The sequence below is a fragment of the Scyliorhinus canicula genome, chromosome 17 (genome assembly GCF_902713615.1).
Source record: "Scyliorhinus canicula chromosome 17, sScyCan1.1, whole genome shotgun sequence".
Classification (NCBI taxonomy): domain Eukaryota; kingdom Metazoa; phylum Chordata; class Chondrichthyes; order Carcharhiniformes; family Scyliorhinidae; genus Scyliorhinus; species Scyliorhinus canicula.
The window spans coordinates 127,334,601-127,357,267 of NC_052162.1; the positions used below are offsets into that span (position 1 = coordinate 127,334,601).

The 22,667-nt window shown below is 51.3% G+C and overlaps 1 protein-coding gene across 1 annotated transcript in view; it reads left to right on the top strand.

The window, feature by feature from the left end:
• Positions 1-747: 747 nt before the first annotated feature.
• Positions 748-22,667, top strand: part of LOC119951617 (meiotic recombination protein REC8 homolog) — a 51,540-nt gene continuing 29,620 nt past the window's right edge. Inside the window, exons 1-4 of the mRNA XM_038774797.1 lie at positions 748-855; positions 1,930-2,056; positions 14,987-15,059; positions 20,519-20,598. Coding sequence (XP_038630725.1) covers positions 748-855; positions 1,930-2,056; positions 14,987-15,059; positions 20,519-20,598 — 388 coding nt within the window. The remainder of the gene's footprint in view (positions 856-1,929; positions 2,057-14,986; positions 15,060-20,518; positions 20,599-22,667) is intronic.

Consider the following 22,667-nt stretch of genomic DNA (forward strand, 5'->3'; position numbering starts at 1 on the left):
ATCTCTGCCCTCAGGTTTAGTTACCTCTCTACCTAGTTTATTGAGAAGTTGTAATTAGGTTTTTCTTTTTCAATGTTATCTCCCATCCCTAATTGCCCCCTCGAACTGAGAGTGGGCTCCCTCGACCATTTCGGAGAGGGGGGGCTGCAGTTAAAGGTCAACCACGTTGCTGTGTGTGGGGAAGGTCTGGAGTCACCTGTCGGCCAGACCGGGTAAGGACGGCAGATTTCCCCTTCCCTGAAGGCGGACATTAGTGAACCAGATGGGTTTTTTTTATCAACAATAAAGAACAAAGAAAATTACAGCACAGGAACAGGCCCTTCAGCCCTCCCAGCCTGCGCCGATCCAGATCCTTTATCTAAACCTGTTGCCTAAAGAACAAAGAAAATTATAATAGCCGTCATCATTACTGGGATTAGTGCTGCATATTCCAGATCCTAGTAATTGAATTTAAATTCCACCAGCTACCATTGGTGGGGTTTGATCCCAGACTGCTTCAGTCTCTGAGGAGTCGCGAATTGTGCTGAATATCGTGCAGTCATCAGTGAACTTCCCCACTTCTGACCTTATGATGGAAGGAAGGTCATGTCGAAGGCGGGTGCGGCAGGGGTTGGTAGAAGGCGCAAGGGGCTGAGTGACCCGCTGCCCGCTCCTATCGCTTATGATCTTATGAAAACCCATTCTCTGTGTGTCTGTGTACTCTCTTTCTCTCTCTCTCTTTCCCTCTCCCCTCTCTCTTACACAAACATGCCACATGATGCTTATCTCTCCACAGGGCCAGCTCCTGTACTCACAACCTCCCCAGAACTGATTACGCTCCGTGAGGTTGAGCCCATCCTGATGCCAGACGTGGAGGTTTGTTGAAGATTTCAGTCTGTCTGACCACCACTCCCCCCCCCCCCCCCCCCCCCCCCCCCCCCCTTCGATTTAAGGTAAGGGGCAGGAGATTCGGAGGGGATTTGAGGGAAACCCTTTTCACCCTGAGGGCGGTGGGAATCTGGAACTCGCTGCCTGAAAGGGAAGTGGAGGCGGGAACCCTCACAACATTTCAGAAGCGTTTAGATGAGCATTTGAAACACCACAGCTGACAACGGCTCCGGGGAAAGCGTTGGGCAATGAGATTAGGAGAGGTGCTTGATGGCCCCACGCAGACATGATGGGCCGAAGAGCCTCTTGTGCTATAAAACACTGGGCCTCTATAACAAAGGGTGAAATTTTAGTATCAGGCCCACGGGAGCGAAGCTGATGGTTTCATAGAATTTACAGTGCAGAAGGAGGCCATTCGGCCCATCGAGTCTGCACCGGCTCTTGAAAGAGCACCCTACCCGAGGTCAACACCTCCACCCTACCCCCATATCCCAGTAACCCCACCCAACACTAAGGGCAATTTTGGACACTAAGGGCAATTTAGCATGGCCAATCCACCAAACCTGCACATCTTTGGACTGTGGGAGGAAACCGGAGCACCCGGAGGAAACCCACACAGACACGGGGAGGACGTGCAGACTCCGCACAGACAGTGACCCAAGCCGGAATCGAACCTGGGACCCTGGAGCTGTGAAGCAATTGTGCTATCCACAATGCTACCGTGCTGCCCCATGCTACCGTGCTGCCCTTACGGTGTTGGTGTTCTCAAGAGATGGGGGAAAATTAAGTGGGATTCCTCTGAGCCGGTGTGTCCCAGCTTGACCACCACCATCGTGTTCACCACCCTTGGGCGGGGAGTGGGGTATGAGAGTGGGGGTTGGGGGGGATGGTGAAGGATGGGGTTTCACAGGTATTGGGGGAGGGGGGGTAACGTTGTTTTGGAGTGATGAGGCGGGGTTCCTCTGAGAATCCGGCTTGGCGGCACGGTTGTTTTGGTGAACGGAGTGTGGGGCTGTCGATGGGTGACGTTACAACCGATTCCAGTAATCCTTCCCTCTCGAGGTGGAAAGGGACCTCCCAGAGCCCACCCTCCGGGAACTGGAGGATTTCCTGGCTGAGGATTTCAGATTCCCCGAAGACCCAGGCCACCCGGAGCGGAAAACCCCAGGAAAGAGGCGTCGCAGGGAAGGTAAAATCCACCACCCCTTATATCAGTGGTCAGCGTATGTGATCTGTGTGTGTGTATATGTGATTCTGATATGTGTGTGAGATCAATGTGTGTGTACATGTGATTGTGCTCTGCGTGAGATCAGTTGATCAGTTTGTATTTGTGATTGTGATCTGTGTGAGATCAGTGTATGAAATCAGTGTGTATATGTGATTGTGATCTATAGAATAGAACAGTGCAGCACAGAACAGGCCCTTCGGCCCTCGATGTTGTGCCGAGCCATGATCACCCTACTCAAACCCACGTATCCACCCCATACCTGTAACCCAACAACCCACCCCCTTAACCTTACTTTTTAGGACACTACGGGCAATTTAGCATGGCCAATCCACCAAACCCGCACATCTTTGGACTGTGGGAGGAAACCGGAGCACCCGGAGGAAACCCACGCAGACACGGGGAGGACGTGCAGACTCCGCACAGACAGTGACCCAGCCGGGAACTGAACCTGGGACCCTGGAGCTGTGAAGCATTTATGCTAACCACCATGCTACCGTGCTGCCCGTGCTGTGTGAGATCAGTGTGTATATGTGATTGTGATCTGTGAGATCAGTGTGTATATGTGATTGATCTGTGCGTGAGATCGGTGTGTGTGAGATCAATGTGTGTGTGTTTTGTTTGGATACCGGACCAGACCCCCAAACAATTTGCAATCTGTAAAACTGAGAGTAAAGGATACTTCAGCCCAGAAGTGATGACTTTGACCAATAGGTATCTTTTATGTTAAAACAAACTGTAATTTAAACACAGAATTGACCGCATTCATACCAAAGAAATACCTTTACAATTGACAGTTAAAGGAAAATTTCCAACTAAGCAAACTAATACAGTTCAAAATCCACTCATAAATAAAACTAGCAGATCAGGGTAACTGGCTGTTCTCTGTACAGACCTTTGGAGAGTGACACTTTCAGGAACAACCTGAAAATCCTTCTATCTTGTCAGACTCAAATCCTATGGCAAAACTGTCAAAAACTACAGACAGGCCTGGCTCCTCCCATTAATTACATCCCAACTAAGATGTCCCACGACCTGCTGAGCTATGACTAAACACCACTCCCTCATAAATGATCTGCACCCCAGGGAACCTCTTTTCTATAGACAACATTCCATCAGCCGTCTATTTTTAAACAGAAGTGGTTAGAATCAACGATTCTCTCACCTTTTATGGATCCTTAATCACAGCTTTATCAAATGCATTGTTGGTCCGTATTTTAAACCTGTTTTAAAAAAAATAACATAACTGCCGCAGATATAAAATGTAATATATCATTTCTTACATTTTCACACCTCCCCTCAAAAGGAAAATGAGTCCGCAAATTGAAAAGATGTCTGCATTTTCCAAAGCCTTTGAAACGTTAAATACTACTCATTACTAAACATTACCATTGTCCGACAGCCTACATAACTTGTCATATTTATGCACACAAATTTAACGTGAGTACATTCCATTTCAATCTTTCTTCCCCAACTTTGAAAGTTCCATTCTCCTTGCTTCTCAAAATCGCAATAAAGCAACTGTGCAATCTTGCTTTTTCTTCCTGCTGCGTGTATGATTTTCAAATTAAATGGTTGCAGCAATGAATTCCATCTAAACAGTCTTGCATTACGATCTTTAAACTTCTCCAGAAACTTCAATGGATTATGGTCTGCATAAGCAATTGTCTCCGATGAATTGTTAGCAACATGAATGCTAAAATGTTGCCAATACCTGTTGTGTTATGTACTCTGGGATAACACAGGCTGCAACTAAATGCAGCTTTGACCAAAAGATACTCCAGATATTGAAGTAAGTTAATTGTGATTTATTGAACCATGAGCACAGTTCTCTAGGAGTTCGACTCTCCTGCTAATCTTGCTATAGTAACTCAGTCTAACTAACCAGTCTGCTCTAAGCCACGCGGTGGGTGTGATGCTTCTGCTCTGCCCCTGTCCTACTCTCTAAGTGTTGCCTGTGGAAAGAGACAGAGCATGTGTGCCCTGTCCTTATATATGGGTTGTGTAATGCCCCCTTGTGGTAGTGTCACCTCTGGGTGTCTTGACTGCCCATTGGTTGTGTCCTATTCTAGGTGTTCATTAGCTGTATGTCTGCATGTCATGACGTCCCTGGTGCTCCCTCTAGTGTTCACTTAGTTGTAGTGTATTTACATTAACCCCTTGTGTATTTACAGTGATGCATATCACCACAATACTGAATTCAATGTCTCCTTCTTGGCGGTCGAACACTTCTTTTGTTGAATGTTTTGTTTTCTGAAAAAGTAACCAACAGCCCTTTCTACACCTACTTTGCCTCCTTGTAACAGCACAGCATCAATGGTCATCGCACTCATTTCAGTGGCCACCTCAAACAGCTTGTCATAATTTGATGCCGCCGAAACTAGTGCGGTGGTTAACGCCATTTTCAAATTCTCAAATGCCAGGGTGCCATGGTGGCACAGTGGTTAGCACTGCTGCCTGACGGCGCCGAGGACCCGGGTTCGATCCCAGCCCCGGCTCACTGCCCGTGTGGGAGTTTGCACACTCTCCCTGTGTTTGGGTCTCACCCCCACAACCCAAAGATATGCAGGATGGGTGCATTGGGCACTCTAAATTGTGCCTTAATTGGAAAAATAAAGTGAAAGATTGCCAAATGCCTCCCAGCATTCTGACGTTCAATAAAATTTCGGGTACTTTTTTAAAAGTTTGGTCAGCGGAACTAAATTTGGGACACATTTTCTGTGGAAACAATTCATGACCAGAAATCGTGAAACCTCTCTCTCCAAACCGGATGGAATACAGCGATTGTGTGTGGTCTATAGAAAATCAATGCAGTTTTCAAGTCTGATTAGTATCCTATTATGACAAAACGTGACTTACTTCAAGGATGTGGAGATGCCGGCGTTGGACTTGGGTGAGCACAGTAAGAAGTCTTACAACACCAGGTTAAAGTCCAACAGGTTTGTTTCAAACACGAGCTTTCGGAGCGCTGCTCCTTCCTCAGGTGAATGAAGAGGTGGGTTCCAGAAACATTTATATAGACAAAGTCAAAGATGCCAGGGCAGCACGGTAGCATTGTGGATAGCACAATGCCTTCACAGCTCCAGGGTCCCAGGTTCGATTCCGGCTTGGGTCACTGTCTGTGTGGAGTCTGCAGGTTCTCCCCGTGTCTGGGTGGGTTTCCTCCGGGTTCTCCGGTTTCCTCCCACAGTCCAAAGATGTGCAGGTTAGGTGGATTGGCCGTGATAAATTGCCCTTAGTGTCCAAAATTGCCGTCAGTGTTGGGTGGGGTTACTGGGTTATGGGGCTAGGGTGGAGGTATTGACCTTGGGTAGGGTGCTCTTTCCAAGAGCCGGTGCAGACTTGATGGGCCGAATGGCCTCCTTCTGCACTGTAAATTGTGTGTGTAACCACATTGCTGTGTGTGTGTGTGTGCGGGAGAGGAGGAGGAGAGAGGGGAGGAGGGGGGGGGGGAGGGTTGGAGTCACAGATAGGCCAGTCGGGGATGAGAAGGATTGCAGATTTCCCCTAAAGTGGGTTATTGGGATAGGGTGGAGGTGTTGAACTTGGGTAGGGTGCTCTTTCCAAGAGCCGGTGCAGACTCGATGGGCCGAATGGCCTCCTGCACTGTAAATTCTATAATGCTTGGAATGCGAGCATTTGCGGGTAATCAAATCATTACAGATCCAGAGATAAGGGTAAACCCAGGTTAAAGATGTGTGAATTGTCTCAAGCCAGGACAGTTGGTAGGATTTCGCAAGCCCAGGCCAGATGGTGGGGGATGAATGTAATGCAACATGAATCCAAGATCCCGGTTGAGGCCGCACTCATGCGTGCGGAACTTGGCCATAAATTTCTGCTCAGCGATTCTGCGTTGTCGCGCGTCCTGAAGGCCGCCTTTGAGAACGCTTACCCGGAGATCAGAGGCTGAATGCCCTTGACTGCTGAAGTGTTCCCCGACTGGAAGGGAACATTCCTGCCTGGTGATTGTCGTGCGATGCCCGTTCATTCGTTGTCGCAGCGTCTGCTTGGTCTCGCCAATGTACCACGCTTCGGGACATCTTTTCCTATAACTTTCCTGTTACTTAAAGGGTACTGGTGAAGCACCCATCAATTCACACGACGGCAGCACGGTGGCACAGTGGTTAGCATTGCTGCCTATGGCGCTGAGGACCCGGGTTCGAATCCCGGTCCTGGGTCACTGTCCGTGCGGAGTTTGCACATTCCCCCCGTGTTTGTGTGGGTTTCACCCCCACAACCCAAAGATGTGCAGGGTAGGCGGATTGGCCACGCTAATTGCCCCTTAATTGGAAAAAATTATTGGGTACTCTAAATTTATAATTAAAAAAAAAAATCATTTCACACGAGACAGAGAGTTGAAGTGAACAATGGCTTTAATCGACTAGAACAGTGCCTGCCTGCGACTGGTCTGCTACTGAGAGCCGCCTACAGGGCAGGCGCTCTTTGTACCTCCCCTCAAGGGGGCGGAGTCAGGGGCGGAGCCCACAAGGGCACCAACATGATACATTCTGTGTAATGTCGTACAATGGTCCATAGGTGGAGCCCACACGGGCAACAGCGTGATACAGAGTAATACAGTGGTGAACGGTTAGTACAATACGTTCATCACAACTGCTGAGTGCCTTTATCAGACAGGGCAAAGGGCATTTTCGTTTTTCGTGACGCCAAATGCTCCACATCAGTTTAAAGTTATTCATTTGGAATGAAGAATGAGCCAGTAACATTCCTAAGATTGACGAACAAGGTCATTTCCGGACCAAACAGTTTGCAGTGTGCATTGACGACTTGGTGTGGAAGGAGCATTTGGGACATTTACAAGAATGATTACAGGAGCCCGGATGGATGGCAAATGTGGCCAAAAAATGAAGTTGCGAAAGCTCAAGCCACATTCTTGGGCCATATAACTGGACATGGGTCAGGTGGCCCCTCGGAATGCGAGGGGCGAAAACATTTGGAGAGTTTCCAATACCATCAATGAGGAGAGAGTTTTGAGTGGTTCAAATTCATGCCAACTTTTAGCAGTGTGGCTGCTCCACTGACTGACCCTCTGAAACAGCACAGGAAATTTCAGAATGTAGGGGGCCGTTCGGCAAGCTGAAAGCTGTGTTAACCATTGCACCAATGTTGGCGACACCTGATTGCCATAGAATTTACAGTGCAGAAGGAGGCCATTCAGCCCATCGAGTCTGCACCGGCCCTTGGAAAGATTTAAAGACTTAAGCCCCACACCTCCACCCTATCCTCTTTATCCCCGTAACTCAACGTTTTTTTTTTATAAATGTTTTTTATTGAGTTTTCATATTTTATATATGACAAATTACAAATTATTAGAGAGAAAAAAAAAAGAAAACACAAAAATTTAGCATGAATATTTACAGGTAAGCATCTTCATAACAACAATTGTGGCCGCCCCCTTTAGCCAGCATACATATTTTACATTCCCCAATATGGCCGAGGCACATGTTTATAGGCATTTATTTATAGTTTGGTTTTGGGCCTTGGCTTGCCAGCAAACCACCATAACGAGCCCGTAACCCCCCCCCCCCCCCCCCCCCCCTCCCCCCCCCCGGCTACCCTCCCCCGATTCCCGTCCATTTTCCCCTGATTCTTGGCCACCCGACTATTCTTCCTCTTGTACGTTGGCCACAAACAGGTCCCGGAACAATTGCATGAATGGCTCCCACGTTCTGTGGAAGCCGTCGTCCGACCCTCGGATGGCGAATTTGATTTTCTCCATTTGGAGAGATTCCGAGAGGTCGGACAGCCAGTCTGCAGCTCTGGGCGGTGCTGCTGACCGCCAGCCAAACAGGATTCTACGGCGGGCGATCAGGGAGGCAAAGGCAAGGGCGTCCGCCCTCCTCCCCAGGAATAGATCTGGCTGGTCTGAAACCCCGAAGACCGCCACTATCGGGCATGGCTCCACCCTCACCCCCACCACTTTGGACATAGCCTCGAAGAAGGCAGTCCAGTACTCCACAAGTCTGGGGCAAGACCAGAACATGTGGGCGTGGTTGGCCGGGCCTCTTTGGCACCGCTCGCATCTGTCCTCCACCTCCGGGAAGAACCTACTCATACGGTTTCTTGTTAAGTGGGCTCTATGTACCACTTTTAGTTGCGTCAGGCTGAGCCTTGCGCACCCGTAACTCAACTTAACCTTTTTTGGACACTAAGGGCAATTTATCATGGCCAATCCCACCTAACCTGCACGTCTTTGGACTGTGGGAGGAAACCGGAGCACCCGGAGGAAACCCACGCACACACGGGGGAGAATGTGCAGACTCCACACAGACAGTGACCCAAGCCGGGAATCGAACCTGGGACCCTGGAGCTGTGAAGCAACTGTGCTAACCACCATGCCCCTGCCCATTATGCCATGCAATTTATGGATGCAATTAATGCGGGTGATGTAGGTGTTGGTGGTATACTGTAACAGGAAGGCAACAAAATAATCACAAGGCCTGTTGATTATTTTTTAGCGGAAACTAAATATTCATCAAAAGAAATATTCGACCATCGAATAGGAGACATTGAATTTGGTATCGGCGTTACAACATTTTCACAATTACGTTGTGCACAATTCGTCGGAGGCAACTGTCGATTCAGACCATAATCCACGAACATTTTTGGAAAAGTTTAAGGATGAAAATGCAAGACCGTTTAGATGGAGTCTATTGCTACAACTCCTCAGCTTGACAATAATATATGTGTCAGGAATTGAAAATGTGATTGCAGATGCTTTATCATGACTTTGAAATGTGAGAAGACTGGAATGTTGGAAGGTGGCAAAGAAAGGCTGAAGTGGACTGCACTCATGTTGAAGTTTGCCTGTTTAAATATAATATGATATGTTGTTGGTCGTTCTAAGTTAGTGTGTTTAACACTCCTCAAATAGAGGCAGTGTGCTTAACACTCGTTTGGCTCTGTTTCTTATTTCTATGCTCTGGAGTCGCCAGGTGCCGTAAGAGACACCGTCACAAGTGCTAAGGCCAAGTTCAAGTCAATAAAGTCATACACTGATTAGTAAGTCCAAAACAATTAGAGTTTATTATAACAATTATAATAAATACTCATGCACACGCTAAAAGACTAATACTTATCTAAATAGGAACAAGCAAGGTCAGGGACAAGGTCTTTGTTCCTTTCTGGTCTGCGACTTCTGTTCGCTAATAGTCGGCAAGAGTACAAGCAATGCCTGGGTCACGTAGCGATCGTCGTTTTGGCACTTACTGATAGATGGCTGTTGCTCAACGGCTGGTGATGAAAGACAGGATCTGGAGGCTGGAGTCGGAGGCCGGAGTCAGGATGCAACAGGCCTAGGCCGGAGTGAGGATGCAACAGGCAGAACCATGTGCGGGACCTTCTTTTTATAGGTCCCCAGAGGTCCGTGCCCCTTGGGGCGGGCTCTCTCACCTGCTGGGGATCGATTGGGTCTTTCCCAATCGATATGATTCGAACCCCCCTATCCTGGCTTGGTCTCCAGGTGTGGTATTACAATTATGGCCACGTGGGTTTTTAAACACAAAACAATGTTTATTCCATGAATTCAACTTAACCTTTTAACACCCCTTACTTCATAGATAACCCCGAAAATAATACAACACTAAATAATCCCTCAAAATGTTCCTTCAAACCTCCAAAAGACTTAACACCTTTAAACAGAAACACATCAGGTTAAAGACATTACTATTATGAGTTTAAATCACCTAAATGATTCAGAGATAGTCTTTCCTGGCAGAGATCACAGCAGATCCAGCTCCCTGCAAATACACAGACACACCCAAGCTCTTTTCCTCAAAACTGAAACTAAAACACTGCAAAATGGCTGAGCTAAAAACCCAGCTCCACCCACACGCTGACATCACATCACTTCAGTAATATGAGCTGCTTCGTTTCCTAAAGGTACATTGCTTAAACATCCATTTCTTAAAGGTACTCTCACATGACATATGTATCTTATAGAATATTAGTTGTGTTTACTAATGAGAAATGTTACGAGTTAAAAGACCCTGGGGAAAATGAAGCCATCTTTTTTTATATAACTGGTTCATTTTGTTAAGGGGGGGAGGTGTGATGAATGTTGGAATTTTAGATACATTGTATTCCAGATATTTAGTGCAGTAAGGGTTATAAACCTGGCTTAGTGTGCGTATGACTGCTGCAATAGTATTTTATTAAAGAATCCTGATCTGAAAGGTTTTGTGAGCCAGGGATGCAATTAAGGCACCGTAAAGCTTAAACTAATGGATTTTTGTTGGATTTTGGGTGGGGGGGTCCCTGTGGAGTTAATTAGATACATTGGGCCAGATTATCTGTTTCTCAGTCTAAGTGCTGATGGTAACGGAGAATCCGTGGACTTTCACGTCGGGAAAAATCGGCACCGATTCGGCTACCGGTGAGGGGCTAGCACCGGCTCGGCGTGCAACACCCTCGAAACGCATGGAAAACGGTGCGGGAATCGGTGGGTCCGTGACGGACACTCACAGGGCTGACAAGCTGCAGCCGCGATTAAACAATGCACCCTCCCCCGCCCACACACACACACACACACACAGTCAGTGGCATGGCTGCCTTGCCAGCTGCAGGAATGGTGTGTACCCGACCCCATAGCCCACCTCCTGACCAACCCCCACTGCTCTCCCCACCCCCCGGTCCTGGCTGAAGCCGCCAGTGGCACAGCTGTCGGCGAACGATGGCGGTGCTGGACACTATCCATCCGCCCTCTCTCTCTTAGCAGCCACCACACAGTGGGGCAGGGCGGTGGCATAGTGGTTAGCACAATTGCTTCACAGCTCCAGGGTCCCAGGTTCGATTCCCGGCTTGGGTCACTTTCTGTGCGGAGTCTACACGTTCTCCCTGTGTCTGCGTGGGTTTCCTCCGGGTGCTCCGGTTTCCTCCCACAAGTCCAAAGATGTGCGGGTTAGGTGGATTGGCCATGATAAATTGCCCCTAGTGTCCAAAATTGCCCTTCGTCTTGGGCGAGATTACTGGGGGTGGGGTGGAAGTGTTGACCGTGGGTGGGGTGCTCTTTCCAAGAGCCAGTGCGGACTCGATGGACCGAATGGCCTCCTTCTGCGCTGTAAATTCTATGATTCACACCAGGTTCACGATTTGTGAGAGCACACGTGGGCAGCGTCGTCAGGAACTCAGCCCATCGGAGGCGGAGCATCATGTGTGGGCCCACTAATGACATGTGAACAGTGTTTCAACGACGCGTGGTGTGTGTCGCATTGACGCAATTTTTGAGGAGGCGGAGCATCGCGATTTAGAGTTAAACCAGCGCCTAGTGCGATTTCAGCATCAGGAGCTATTCCCTGCCCGATCACATGGCCTGATTTTTACCGTTGGCCAACGGAGAATCCCACCCATTGTGTTTCAACTTGGTAAGATGATATAATTTTTTTTTAAAATAATTTTTTTTTAATGAATGATTTTTATTGACATTTTTTACAGAAAATATAACAACAAACAATGAAAAGCAACAATAAAACACCATAGTATCTGTAACACCCCAAGACCGTATCAACACATGTATCTCACCCCCACCCCCAAACCCAGTAAACAACAAGAGAACTTAAAAATAAATTAAAATTAAATAAACATAGTCAACGTCCACCCCCCACCCCGGGTTGCTGCTGCTGCTGACCCAGTACCCTATCGCTGAGCCAGAAAGTCGAGGAAAGGCTGCCACCGCCTAAAGAACCCTTGTACCGATCCTCTCAGAGCAAATTTGACCTTCTCCAGCTTAATGAAACCCGCCATGTCATTGATCCAGGTCTCCACGCTTGGGGGTCTCGCATCTTTCCACTGTAGCAAGATCCTTCGCCGGGCTACTAGGGACGCAAAGGCCAGCACACCGGACTCTTTCGCCTCCTGCACTCCCGGCTCCACCCCAACCCCAAAAATCGCGAGTCCCCAGCCTGGCTTGACCCTGGATCCTACCACCCTCGACACCGTCCTCGCCACCCCCTTCCAGAACTCCTCCAGCGCCGGGCATGCCCAGAACATATGGGCATGGTTCACTGGGCTCCCCGAACACCTGACACCCCTGTCTTCGTAAGATGATATAATTAATGGGAGGCGCTAGGATGCCAGGCATTTTGCAGAAAAGCAGTTCATCTGAGTTTTAAATTGAGATGCGAGTAGAATCAAGCATTTGTTCTCATTGCAGCTCAGTTAAAGATATGTCCGTAGACAGATTAGCAGTTTCTTTCCGAGCTGCTCAGAATTGTGTCGCTGGAGGATGAGCTGAAACAAGCTGAGAAGCAGCTTCTTTCTGAAGAAATACAGCCAGAGTTTCTGCATGGTTCTGACAGGAGTCAGGTCTTGTCCTTAAAGCAGTGTTAAAATATCTCTCTTTCTCAAAGTAGAGTATCCAGGTATCTCTGTATAGCGGGTATTCCTGAGTGCTAACTGTATTTAAAAGTGGATTGAGAGCTGAGATGGTTCTGTTGTTTGAGTGGGAATAAAGATAGCAGTTAAGTGTTATTGTGTCACTATTGATTAGCATTGTTTAAAGAGTAATTGTAATCTATTTTCTGGTGTGATGTTAAAGATATTTATAATCCTGTGTCAGTAATATAGGTTTTTAAAAATATACCATATCCCTATGGGCAGCACGGTAGCACAGTGGTTAGCATATTTGCTTCACAGCGCCAGGGACCCAGGTTCAATTCCGGGCTTGGGTCACTGTGCGGAGTCTGCATGTTCTCCCGTGTCTGCGTGGGTTTCCTCCGGGTGCTCCGTTTTCCTCCCACAAATCCCGAAAGACGTGCTGTTAGGTGAATTGGACATTCTGAATTCTCCCTCTGTGACCCGGACAGGTGCCGGAATGTGGCAACTAGGGGCTTTTCACAGTAACTTCATTGCAGTGTTAATGTCAGCCTACTTGTGACAATAATAAAGATTATTATTATTATTAATTTGTGTGAAATCACTCCTGGAGCGACGTATCCTTTCCTCAGTCTTACAAAACAAAAGTAAAATATTGGAGTTTCTGACCAGTTCCCGAGCCACTGTTGGGGTCTGGTCCGAGATCATAATACACCTTTCTAACGCTCCCTGTGACTCTGGATGACAGCACAGTTGATTTAAATTGCTCTACTCCTAAGCTATCCGTAACTTCCCTGAATAACTTTGACATACAATTAGAGGGCGTGTGTGTGTGTGATCTGTGTGTGAAGGATCAGTATGTGTGTGTGAGTGCGAGAGATGTGAGTGTGTTCGATGTATTGTGTGTTATATCTGTGTGTCTGTCTCTTCCACTGTATTTTTCTGTTCCTCCCCTCTTTTCCCCTCCCCCTCCGTCCCTCTTCTTCTCTGTGTCTCTCCCTTCTGTCTCTGCCAGTCTGTGTGTGTGTGTGTGTGTCTCTCTGTCCACTCTGTCTCTCCCTCACTCTGTGATCTCCCTCTCTGTCACTCCCTCTCTGTCTCCCCTTCCCACTGCCTCCCCCTCCCACCAGGTCCCCTTCCCACCATGCCCCCCTCTATTGTCTCTGCCCCTCTGTCCCTGTCACTTCCCCTTTCTATCTCTGTGTTTCTAACACTCCCTCTTTTCTCCCCTCTGCCTCTCTCCCCCTTTCTACTTTTCTTTCTCTCTCTTTTTCTCTCTCTGTCTCCCTGTTCTGCCCTTTCTTTCTCCCCTCCCTCTCTTTCTCCCCTCCCTCTCTCTTGCTCACTCTGTGTCTCTCTCTCCTTCTCTGTCTCTCTTTATCTCTGTCTCCTTCTTTCTCCCTCTTCCACTCTCTGTCTCTCAATCTCCTGCTACCTCTCTCTCCCTCCATCTCCCTCTCTCTTCCGTCTCTCCCTCTCGCTGTCTCTCCCTCTCGCTGTCTCTCCCTCTCTGTCTCTCGCTGTCTCTCCCTCTGTCTCTCCCTCTCGCTGTCTCTCTCTCTCTCTCTGTCTCTCCCTCTCGCTGTCTCTCCCTCTCGCTGTCTCTCTCTCAATCTGTCTCTCCCTCTCGTTGTCTCTCCCTCTCTCTGTCTCTCCCTCTCGCTGTCTCTCCCTCTCTCTGTCTCTCCCTCTCGCTGTCTCTCCCTCTCTCTGTCTCTTCCTCTCGCTGTCTCTCCCTCTCGCTGTCTCTCCCTCTCTCTGTCTCTCCCTCGCGCTGTCTCTCCCTCTCTCTGTCTCTCCCTCTCGCTGTCTCTCCCTCTCTCCCTCTCGGTCTCTCCCTCTCTCTGTCTCTCCCTCTCCCTGTCTCTCCCTCTCTCTGTTTCTCCCTCTCGCTGTCTCTCTCGCTCTGTCTCTCCCTCTCGCTGTCTCTCCCTCTCTCTGTCTCTCCCTCTCACTGTCTCTCCCTCTCGCTGTCTCTCCCTCTCTCCGTCTCTCCCTCTCTCTCTCCCTCTCTCTCTCTCTCCCTCTCTCTGTCTCTCCCTCTCGCTGTCTCTCCCTCTCTCCGTCTCTCCCTCTCATCTCCGTCTCTCCCTCTCGCTGTCTCTCCCTCTCTCTGTCTCTCCCTCTCTCTGTCTCTCCCTCTCCCTGTCTCTCCCCCTCTCTGTCTCTCCCTCTCTGTCTCTCCCTCTCTCTGTCTCTCCCTCTCTCTGTTTCTCCCTCTCTCTGTCTCTCCCTCTCTCTGTCTCTCCCTCTCTCTGTTTCTCCCTCTCCCTGTCTCTCTCTCTATGTCTCTCCCTCTCGCTGTCTCTCCCTCTCTCTGTCTCTTCCTCTCTCTGTCTCGCCCTCTCTCTGTCTCTCCCTCCCTCTGTCCCTCTCTGTCTCTCTCTGTCTCTCTCCCTCTGTCTCTCTCGCTCTGTCTCTCCCTTTCTACTTCTCCCTCGCTCCCTCTCTGTTTCTCTGCTGTTCCCTCTCTCCTTCCCCCTGTCTCTCCCCCTCCCTGAGCATCTACACCTGGGAAAATCAACCATCCCTCGCCCTCATCGATGCTGCCGTCGCCTTTCACAGATCGCAGGGAGCCGGAGGAAGTCCGGGGAGTCACAGCCGAGCCACCAGAAAGACCGGAAGCTTCTCCTGTTCGGTGAGTCTTGTGTGTGCGCAGCACCTCCCAGCCAGAGACGGGTGCAGGCCTGAGGGGAGTTTGGTGGGGCCGGGCCCAGCATTTGTTGCCCACCCCTAATTGCCCCTTGAGAAGGTGGTGGGTGAGCCGCCATCTTGAACCGGCTGCAGTCCCTGTGTGGTGTGGGTAACACCCACAGTGCTGTCAGGGAGGGAGGGCCAGGATTGTGACCCAGCGACAGTGAAGGAACGGCCGATATATTTCCCAGTCAGGATGGTGAGTGTGGGGCTCGGAGGGGGGGAACTTGCAGGTGGTGGAGTTCCCCATGTGTCTGCTGCCCCCTTGTCCTTCTAGATGGTAGAGGTGGTGGGTTTGGAAGGTGCTGTCGAAGGAGCCTTGGTGAGTGGCTGCGGTGCATCTTGTAGATGGTACACACACTGCTGCCGCTGTGCGTCGGTGGTGGAGGGAGTGAATGTTTGTCGAACAGTCCTGTCGCCATTTGCTGTCTAGGCCGCTGGTTTTTAAAGGAGAATGGCTGGGGTGTGATGCACTATCAATTATGACGAGACGAGAGTAGAGAGTAATCGAGGCTTTATTACACAGAGATGTGTAGCCTCCTGCAGCTGCTGCCGAAATGGCTGCAGCTCGGAGAGCCCACACATTTATACTCCACCTACTGGGCGGAGCCAACAGGCAGGGATCTACCCCCGTACCTGTAGTACAGGAGCCTTACCGTAATACACCTCATATGCGATATATATACACAGTGGTGACTACCACATTCACCCCCTGATTTAAAAAAAAAGAGTCCAGTGGGGGTGGTGGAATGCTATTTACATGCAGATGTTTAACAGTTTAGGAAAAGTTTACAAATTCAGACGATCGGGCGCCTTGATCCGCCGTTGCGAGCGCCGCAGTCCCAGTGGCGATTCAGGCGTCGGTTCGATCGCCGGTGACTCCGGGAGCGTGTCGACCTCATCTTCATCCCCGGGTGGGACCAAGAGGAGGACGGATTGCCCTGGAGCAGGGGCTGTGGTGAGGTGCGCTGGGGGGAGGACGGGTGGCCCCGGGGCAGAGTGAGGGGTGTGGGGATACCAGCTGGTTCCAGGTCCCTGAGGGAGACTGTGTCTTGGCGGCCGTCGGGTACAGGTGTACTGTGAGTTCGCATGGAGTAGCTGTACCCTCTCGAACAATGGGTCTGCCTTATGGAGCTGCACGTGCTTGCGGAGGAGAACGGGTCCTGGAGCTGCCAGCCACGTTGGGAGCGAAACCCCAGAGGTATACTTCCTGGGGAAGGCAAAGAGACGGTCATGGGGGGTTTCGTTAGTCGCAGTGCACAGGAGCGACCGAATGGAGTGAAGGGCGTCAGGGAGGACCTCCTGCCAGCGGGAGGCTGGGAGGTTCCTGGACCGTAGGGCCAGCTGGACGGCCTTCCAGACCGTCCCATTCTCCCTCTCTACCTGCCCGTTTCCCAGGGGTTGTAGCTGGTCGTCCTGCTGGAGGCGATACCCCTGCTGAGCAGGAACTGACGCAGCTCATCGCTCATGAATGAGGATCCCTCATCCTGTGGACGTAGGCGGGGAATCCGAACAGATGGTGTTGAGGGCTCTGATGACCGTGGCAGACGTCATATTGGGGCATGGGACGGCGAAGGGGAACCTGGAGTATTCATCGACCACACTGAGGAAGTACGTGTTTCGGTCGGTGGAGGGGAGGGGCCCTTTGAAATCCACGCTGAGGCGTTCAAAGGGGTGGGAGGCCTTCACCAGGCGCGCACGGTCTGGCCGGTAGAAGTGCGGTTTACACTCCGCGCAGACCTGGCAGTCTCTGGTGATAGCCCTGACTTCCTCGATGGAGTAGGGCAGATTGCGGGCCTTTATGAAGTGAAAAATAGGGTGACCCCTGGCTGACAGAGGTTGTCGTGCAGGGTCCTGAGTCGGTCCACTTGTGCGCTGGCACATGTACCTCTGGGTAGGGCATCGGGGGCTCGTTGAGTTTACCGGGGTGATACAAAATCTCATAGTTGTAGGTGGAGAGCTCGATCCTCCACCTCAAAAGATTTTATCGTTTTTGATCTTGCCCCGCTGTGTGTTATTGAACATGAAGGCAACCGACAGCTGGTCAGTGAGGAGAGTGAATCTCCTGCCGGCCAGGTAATGCCTCCAATGCCGCACCGCTTCAACGATGGCTTGGGCCTCTTTTTTGACTGAGGAGTGCCAAATTTCGGAGGCATGGAGGGTGCGGGAAAAGAATGCGGCTAGAGCGACGTCTGATGGATCGCTCTCGACTTGGAAGGGGAGCGTCTCGTCGACCGCGTGCATCGCGGCCTTGGCGATGTCAGCCTTGATACAGTAGAAGGCCTGGTCAGCCTCGGTCGTTAGTGGGAAAACTGTGAAGTGGATGAGTGGGCGGGCCTTGTCCGCGTAGTTAGGGACCCACTGGGCGTAGTACGAGAAGAACCCCAGGCATCGTTTGAGGGCCTTGGGGCAGTGGGGAAGGGGGAGTTCCATGAGGGGGCACATGCGATCGGGGTCGGGCCCTAGAACTCCGTTCTGAACCACATAGCCGAGGATGGCTAATCGGTCCGTGCTGAACACACACTTCTCCTTGTTGTAGGTTAGGTTGAGGAATTTGGTGGTATGGAAGCATTTGGAAAGGTTAGCGTTGTGGTCCTGCTGGTCGTGGCCGCAGATGGTGACGTTATCCAGGTACGGGAAGGTGGCCCGCAGTCCGTACCGGTCAACCATTTGGTCCATCTCCCGTTGGAAGACCGAGACCCCGTTAATGACGCCGAAGGGAACCCTAAGGAAAAGGCAGCCATCCGCTTCAAACGCGGTGTACGGGCGGTCTGCCTTGCGCATGGGGAGCTGGACGTAGGCAGATTTCAGGTCCACTGTCGAGAAGACCCGGTACTGTGCAATCTGATTGACCATGTCAGATATGCGGGGGAGGGGGTACGTGTCGAGCTGCGTGTACCGATTGATGGTCTGGCTGTAGTCAACGACCATCCTGTTTTTCTCCTCAGTTTTCACAACTACCACTTGGGCTCTCCAGGGGCTGTTGCTGGCCTTGATGATACCTTCCCGCAGCAGCCGCTGGACCTCAGACCTGATGAAGGTCCTGTCCTGGGCGCTGTACCGTCTACTCCTGGTGGCGACGGGTTTGCAATCCAGGGTTAGGTTTGCAAACAGAGAAGGCGGGTCGGCCTTAAGGGTCGCGAGGCAGCACACAGTAAGGGGTGATAGGGGCCCGCCGAGTTTCAGGGTTAGGCTCTGGAGGTTGCACTGGAAGTCCAGGCCGAGTAGCAAGGCAGCGCAGAGGCTGGGGAGGACATAGAGCCGGAAGCCACTGAACTCTACGTCCTGGATGGTGAGAGTGGCGATGCAGTACCTCTGGATCGCCACGGAGTGGGATCCGGAGGCGAGGGAGATGTACCGTGACAGAGAAGCGCCTTACCGTATCGGGGTGGATGAAGCTCTCAGTGCTCCCGAAGTCCAGAAGGCATGATGTCTCGTGCCCATCGACCTTTACTGTCGTCGACGCGGTCGCGAGGTTGTGCGGTCGGGACTGGTCGATCGTGGTGGAGGTGAGACGATGTGATGGTGTCGGAAGGCCCCTGGCTGGTCAGCGGCGGTTGCAGGCGATGAGCGGCCCGATGAGGTGCCCGACAGGCAGGGGTCCTGGTGCGGGGAAGATGGCGGCACCCACGGGACGCATGTGTCCTGAGGCGAGCCAGATGGCAGCGCCAACGGGCCGTACCTGGTCTGAGGCGAGGAAGATGGCAGTGCCCACAGGCCGTACCTGGTCTGAGGCGAGGAAGATGGCAGAGCCAACGGGCCGTACCTGGTCTGAGGCGAGGAAGATGGCAGAGCCAACGGGCCGTACCTGGTCTGAGGCGAGGAAGATGGCAGAGCCAACGGGCCGTACCTGGTCTGAGGCGAGGAAGAGGGCAGAGCCAACGGGCCGTACCTGGTCTGAGGCGAGGAAGATGGCGGCACCAACGGGCCGTACCTGGTCTGAGGCGAGGAAGATGGCGGCGCCAACGGGCCGTACCTGGTCTGAGGCGAGGAAGATGGCGGCGCCAACGGGCCGTACCTGGTCTGAGGCGAGGAAGATGGCGGCGCCAACGGGCCGTACCTGGTCTGAGGCGAGGAAGATGGCGGCGCCAACGGGCCGTACCTGGTCTGAGGCGAGGAAGATGGCGGCGCCCACTGGTCGCACGTGGGGGGGGGTGCATGGACAATAGCGGCGATCGAGCGGACCTGGCACACAGCAGCGAAATACCCTTTCTTCCCGCAGGACTTGCAGAGCGCACTCTGCGCCGGGCAGCGCTGCTGGGGGTGTTTTGTCTGTGCGCAGAGGTGCGCACTTGGGTCCCCCGGGGTTGGTTGGCTGCTGCGCGGCGCAGGCTTGGGGTTGGCTGGGGGCGGTCACTGGTGGGGTCCACGATGGGGTGTTCGCTGGCGGGGTCCATGATGACCAGGAGGGGTGGATCGTGCGGTCGGGGGCGACACCTGTACATTACAGGAGGCGACTGTGAGTGAGATCGCTAGTTTCTTGGTCGCCGCGAGGTCAAGGGTAGCCCCTTCTCAGAGATGCTGGCGGATGTACGCCGACCCTATGCCCGTAACAAAAGCATCTCTAATTTGGAGTTCAGAATGTTCAATGGCCGAAACGGCCTGGCAATCGCAGTCCCTCGCCAGAGCGTACAGGGCACGCCAGAAACCTTCCACAGACTCACCGGGGAGACGATGCCGTGTGGACAGGAGGTGCCTGACGTAGATTTTGTTGGTCTGCTGAGCGTAGTTCTCCTTCAGTAGCGCCATGGCCTCAGCGTAGGTGGGCGTGTCCCAGATGAGGGGAAAGATATCGGAGCTCAGCCGCGTATACAGGATCTGGAGTTTCTGTGCCTCTGAGGGTGGTTCTGTCGCAGATCCGATGTAGGCTTCGAAGCAAACTAGCCAATGTGCGAAGGCCAACTTGGTGTTGTCTGCTTGAGGGTATAGCTGCAGGCGATCCGGCTTGATGCGGAGATCCATCGTTGTAAAATCTCTGCGTAATAAATTGATGCACTATCAACTACGACGAGACGAGAGTAGGGTGTAATCGAGGCTTTATTACGCAGAGATGTGCAGCCTCCTGCAGCTGATGAAATGGCTGCTGTACGGGGAGCACACACATTTATACTCCCCCTACTGGGCGGAGCCAGCAGGCAGGGATCTACCCCCGTACCTGTAGTACAGGGGCTTTACCGTAATACACCTCATATGCGATATATATGCAACAGTGGTGAATACCACAAGGTGAAAACCTGTGATCTCCCTGCCCCCCCCCCCCCCCCCCCTCCCCACCTGCCCCATCACTATTCTTTCCTTTACCCCCTGGTATCAAGGGGTTGATGTCGCAGAGAGAGTGAGCAATGGATGGCAGGAAGGGTGCCAGAGATTTCAGTCACACTCCCTTCTGTTTATGTCCCCCAGGCTTCCCGAATCAGAGTACGAGGCCGTTATCGCACCAGAGCCGCCAGCTCCACCCACGGAGCTGCCTACCTCACAGCCTGGTAAGTGACCACGGCGTTTGGCCACGCGTGTGCATCACTGACCATCATTGTTTGTGCATGCATCTGTGCGTACAAGCGTCTGTCCGTATGTGTGTGCGACCGTGTGCATTTGTGCGGCTGCATGTATGTGTCTCTGCATGCATGCATCTGTGTACATGAGTGTATGTGCATACGTGTGCCTGCCTGTGTGTGTCTATTGTTATGTGCCGGGGTTTAGAGAACCCCAAAGTGTATCATGGAGTTCACCTGACCCACAACTTTTACTAGATTGTGGTATGGGGAGCACACGGCCCACTCCACAGGGGTGGTACAGCAGAAAGGGAAAAGTATTTTTTAAAGCAAAACAATGCTTATTCTATGAACTCAAGTTAACCTTTTTAAAACATACAGTGAACATCTTAGCAACCATTAATTCAAATACAACCCCCAAAGAATACAACACTATTTTGGAGGAGGAGAAGGCACCACTGCAAGGGATCAAAGCAAAGTGGGAGGAAGAGTTGGGAGAGGGTGTGGAGGAGGGGATCTGGTGTGAGGTGCTCCGGAGGGTGAATGCCTCCAACTCGTGCGCGAAGTTGGGGCTGATACAGCTGATGGTGGTGTACAGAGCACACCTCACAAGGGCGAGGATGAGCTGATTCTTTGAAGGAGTAGAAGATGTGTGTGAACGTTGCGGGGGGGGGGGCGCTAATCACATTCATACGTTTTGGTCCTGTCCAAAGCTAGGGGAGTACTGGAAGGAGGTGTTTAGGGTAAACTCTAAAGTGGTGCACATGAAACTGGACCCGGGTCCCTGGGAGGCCATATTCGGGGTGTCGGACCAGCCGGGGTTGGAAACGGGGGCGGAGGCAGATATCATAGCCTTCGCCTCATTGATCGCCCGAAGGTGGATCCTGTTGGGATGGAGAGCGGCCTCTCCACCCTGTGCCCTGGTGTGGCGGGGGGACCTGCTGGGATTCTTGACCCTTGAGAAGGTTAAGTTTGAACTGAGGGGAAGGATGGAGGGGTTCAACAATTCATGGGCATTATTCATCATGCACTTTCAAGAACTGGATAACATCAAACATTAGTTGGGGGGGTGGGTGGGAGGGTTGGGGGGGAGGGGGGCTGTGTGTGTTAATGGTGACTATGGGTGATTCCTCATTCCTTTTTGTCATTTGTTTATGTGAACATGCGGGGCTGATGTTTGGGGTTTGGTGGGAGGATGGGATTGTTGTTATTGAAATGGGGATTGACATATTTGTTTCTGATTATTGTTTATTGTTGTTGGGTGTAAATTGGGGAGAAAATGCGAAAAAGGAGGGGAATAAAGAAATATTAAAACAAAAAGCATACAACACTGAGTAATCCTTTAAGCTTTCCTTTTAACATCCATAGACTTAAAACACCTTTTAACCAGAAGCACATCAGGTTAAAGTCACTCCTGTTATTAGATTTAAATCACCAGGATCGATTTACAGTCTTTAGATTACGGAGAGAGACTCTAATACACCTTCTGGCTGTGACTGCAGCTATCCAGCTCTTAAAACAAAACTAAAACCCACCCTGCAGCAAACAGCCTAAAATGAAAGTAAAAAGCTGACAGCCCAGCTCCACCCACTCTCTGACATCACTGCAGTAGTAAACACCCATTTCTTAAAGGTACTCTCACTACAGATATTTATATACACACCCATTTATAAACACCCATTTCTTAAAGGTACTCTCACATGACACTCTGCATGTATTTCACCCACATGTATGTCGGTGTAAGTGTGTGCACCTGTGCGTGTCTGTGTCTGTGCGGGTGTCTCTGTGATTTCTCTGCATGACCGAGAATCACCCACAGCCAGCGAAGTACGTTGTTAAACCCAGTCACCGCCGTAACACAAGGAAGACTGGGCTGGGGCGGTGGGGGCTGTGGGTGGTTTGGAGAGGGGGGGGGGAGAGCAGTCACTGTGAGCACAGTCCGATCCCATGAGCGGCAAAATGATAACGAGCAGATTGTCACTCCAGTGATTTTTGCTGAGGGATGGGTATTGGCACTCGGGGGGGGGGGGGGGGGGGGGGGGGGGGGGCGGGGGGGGGGT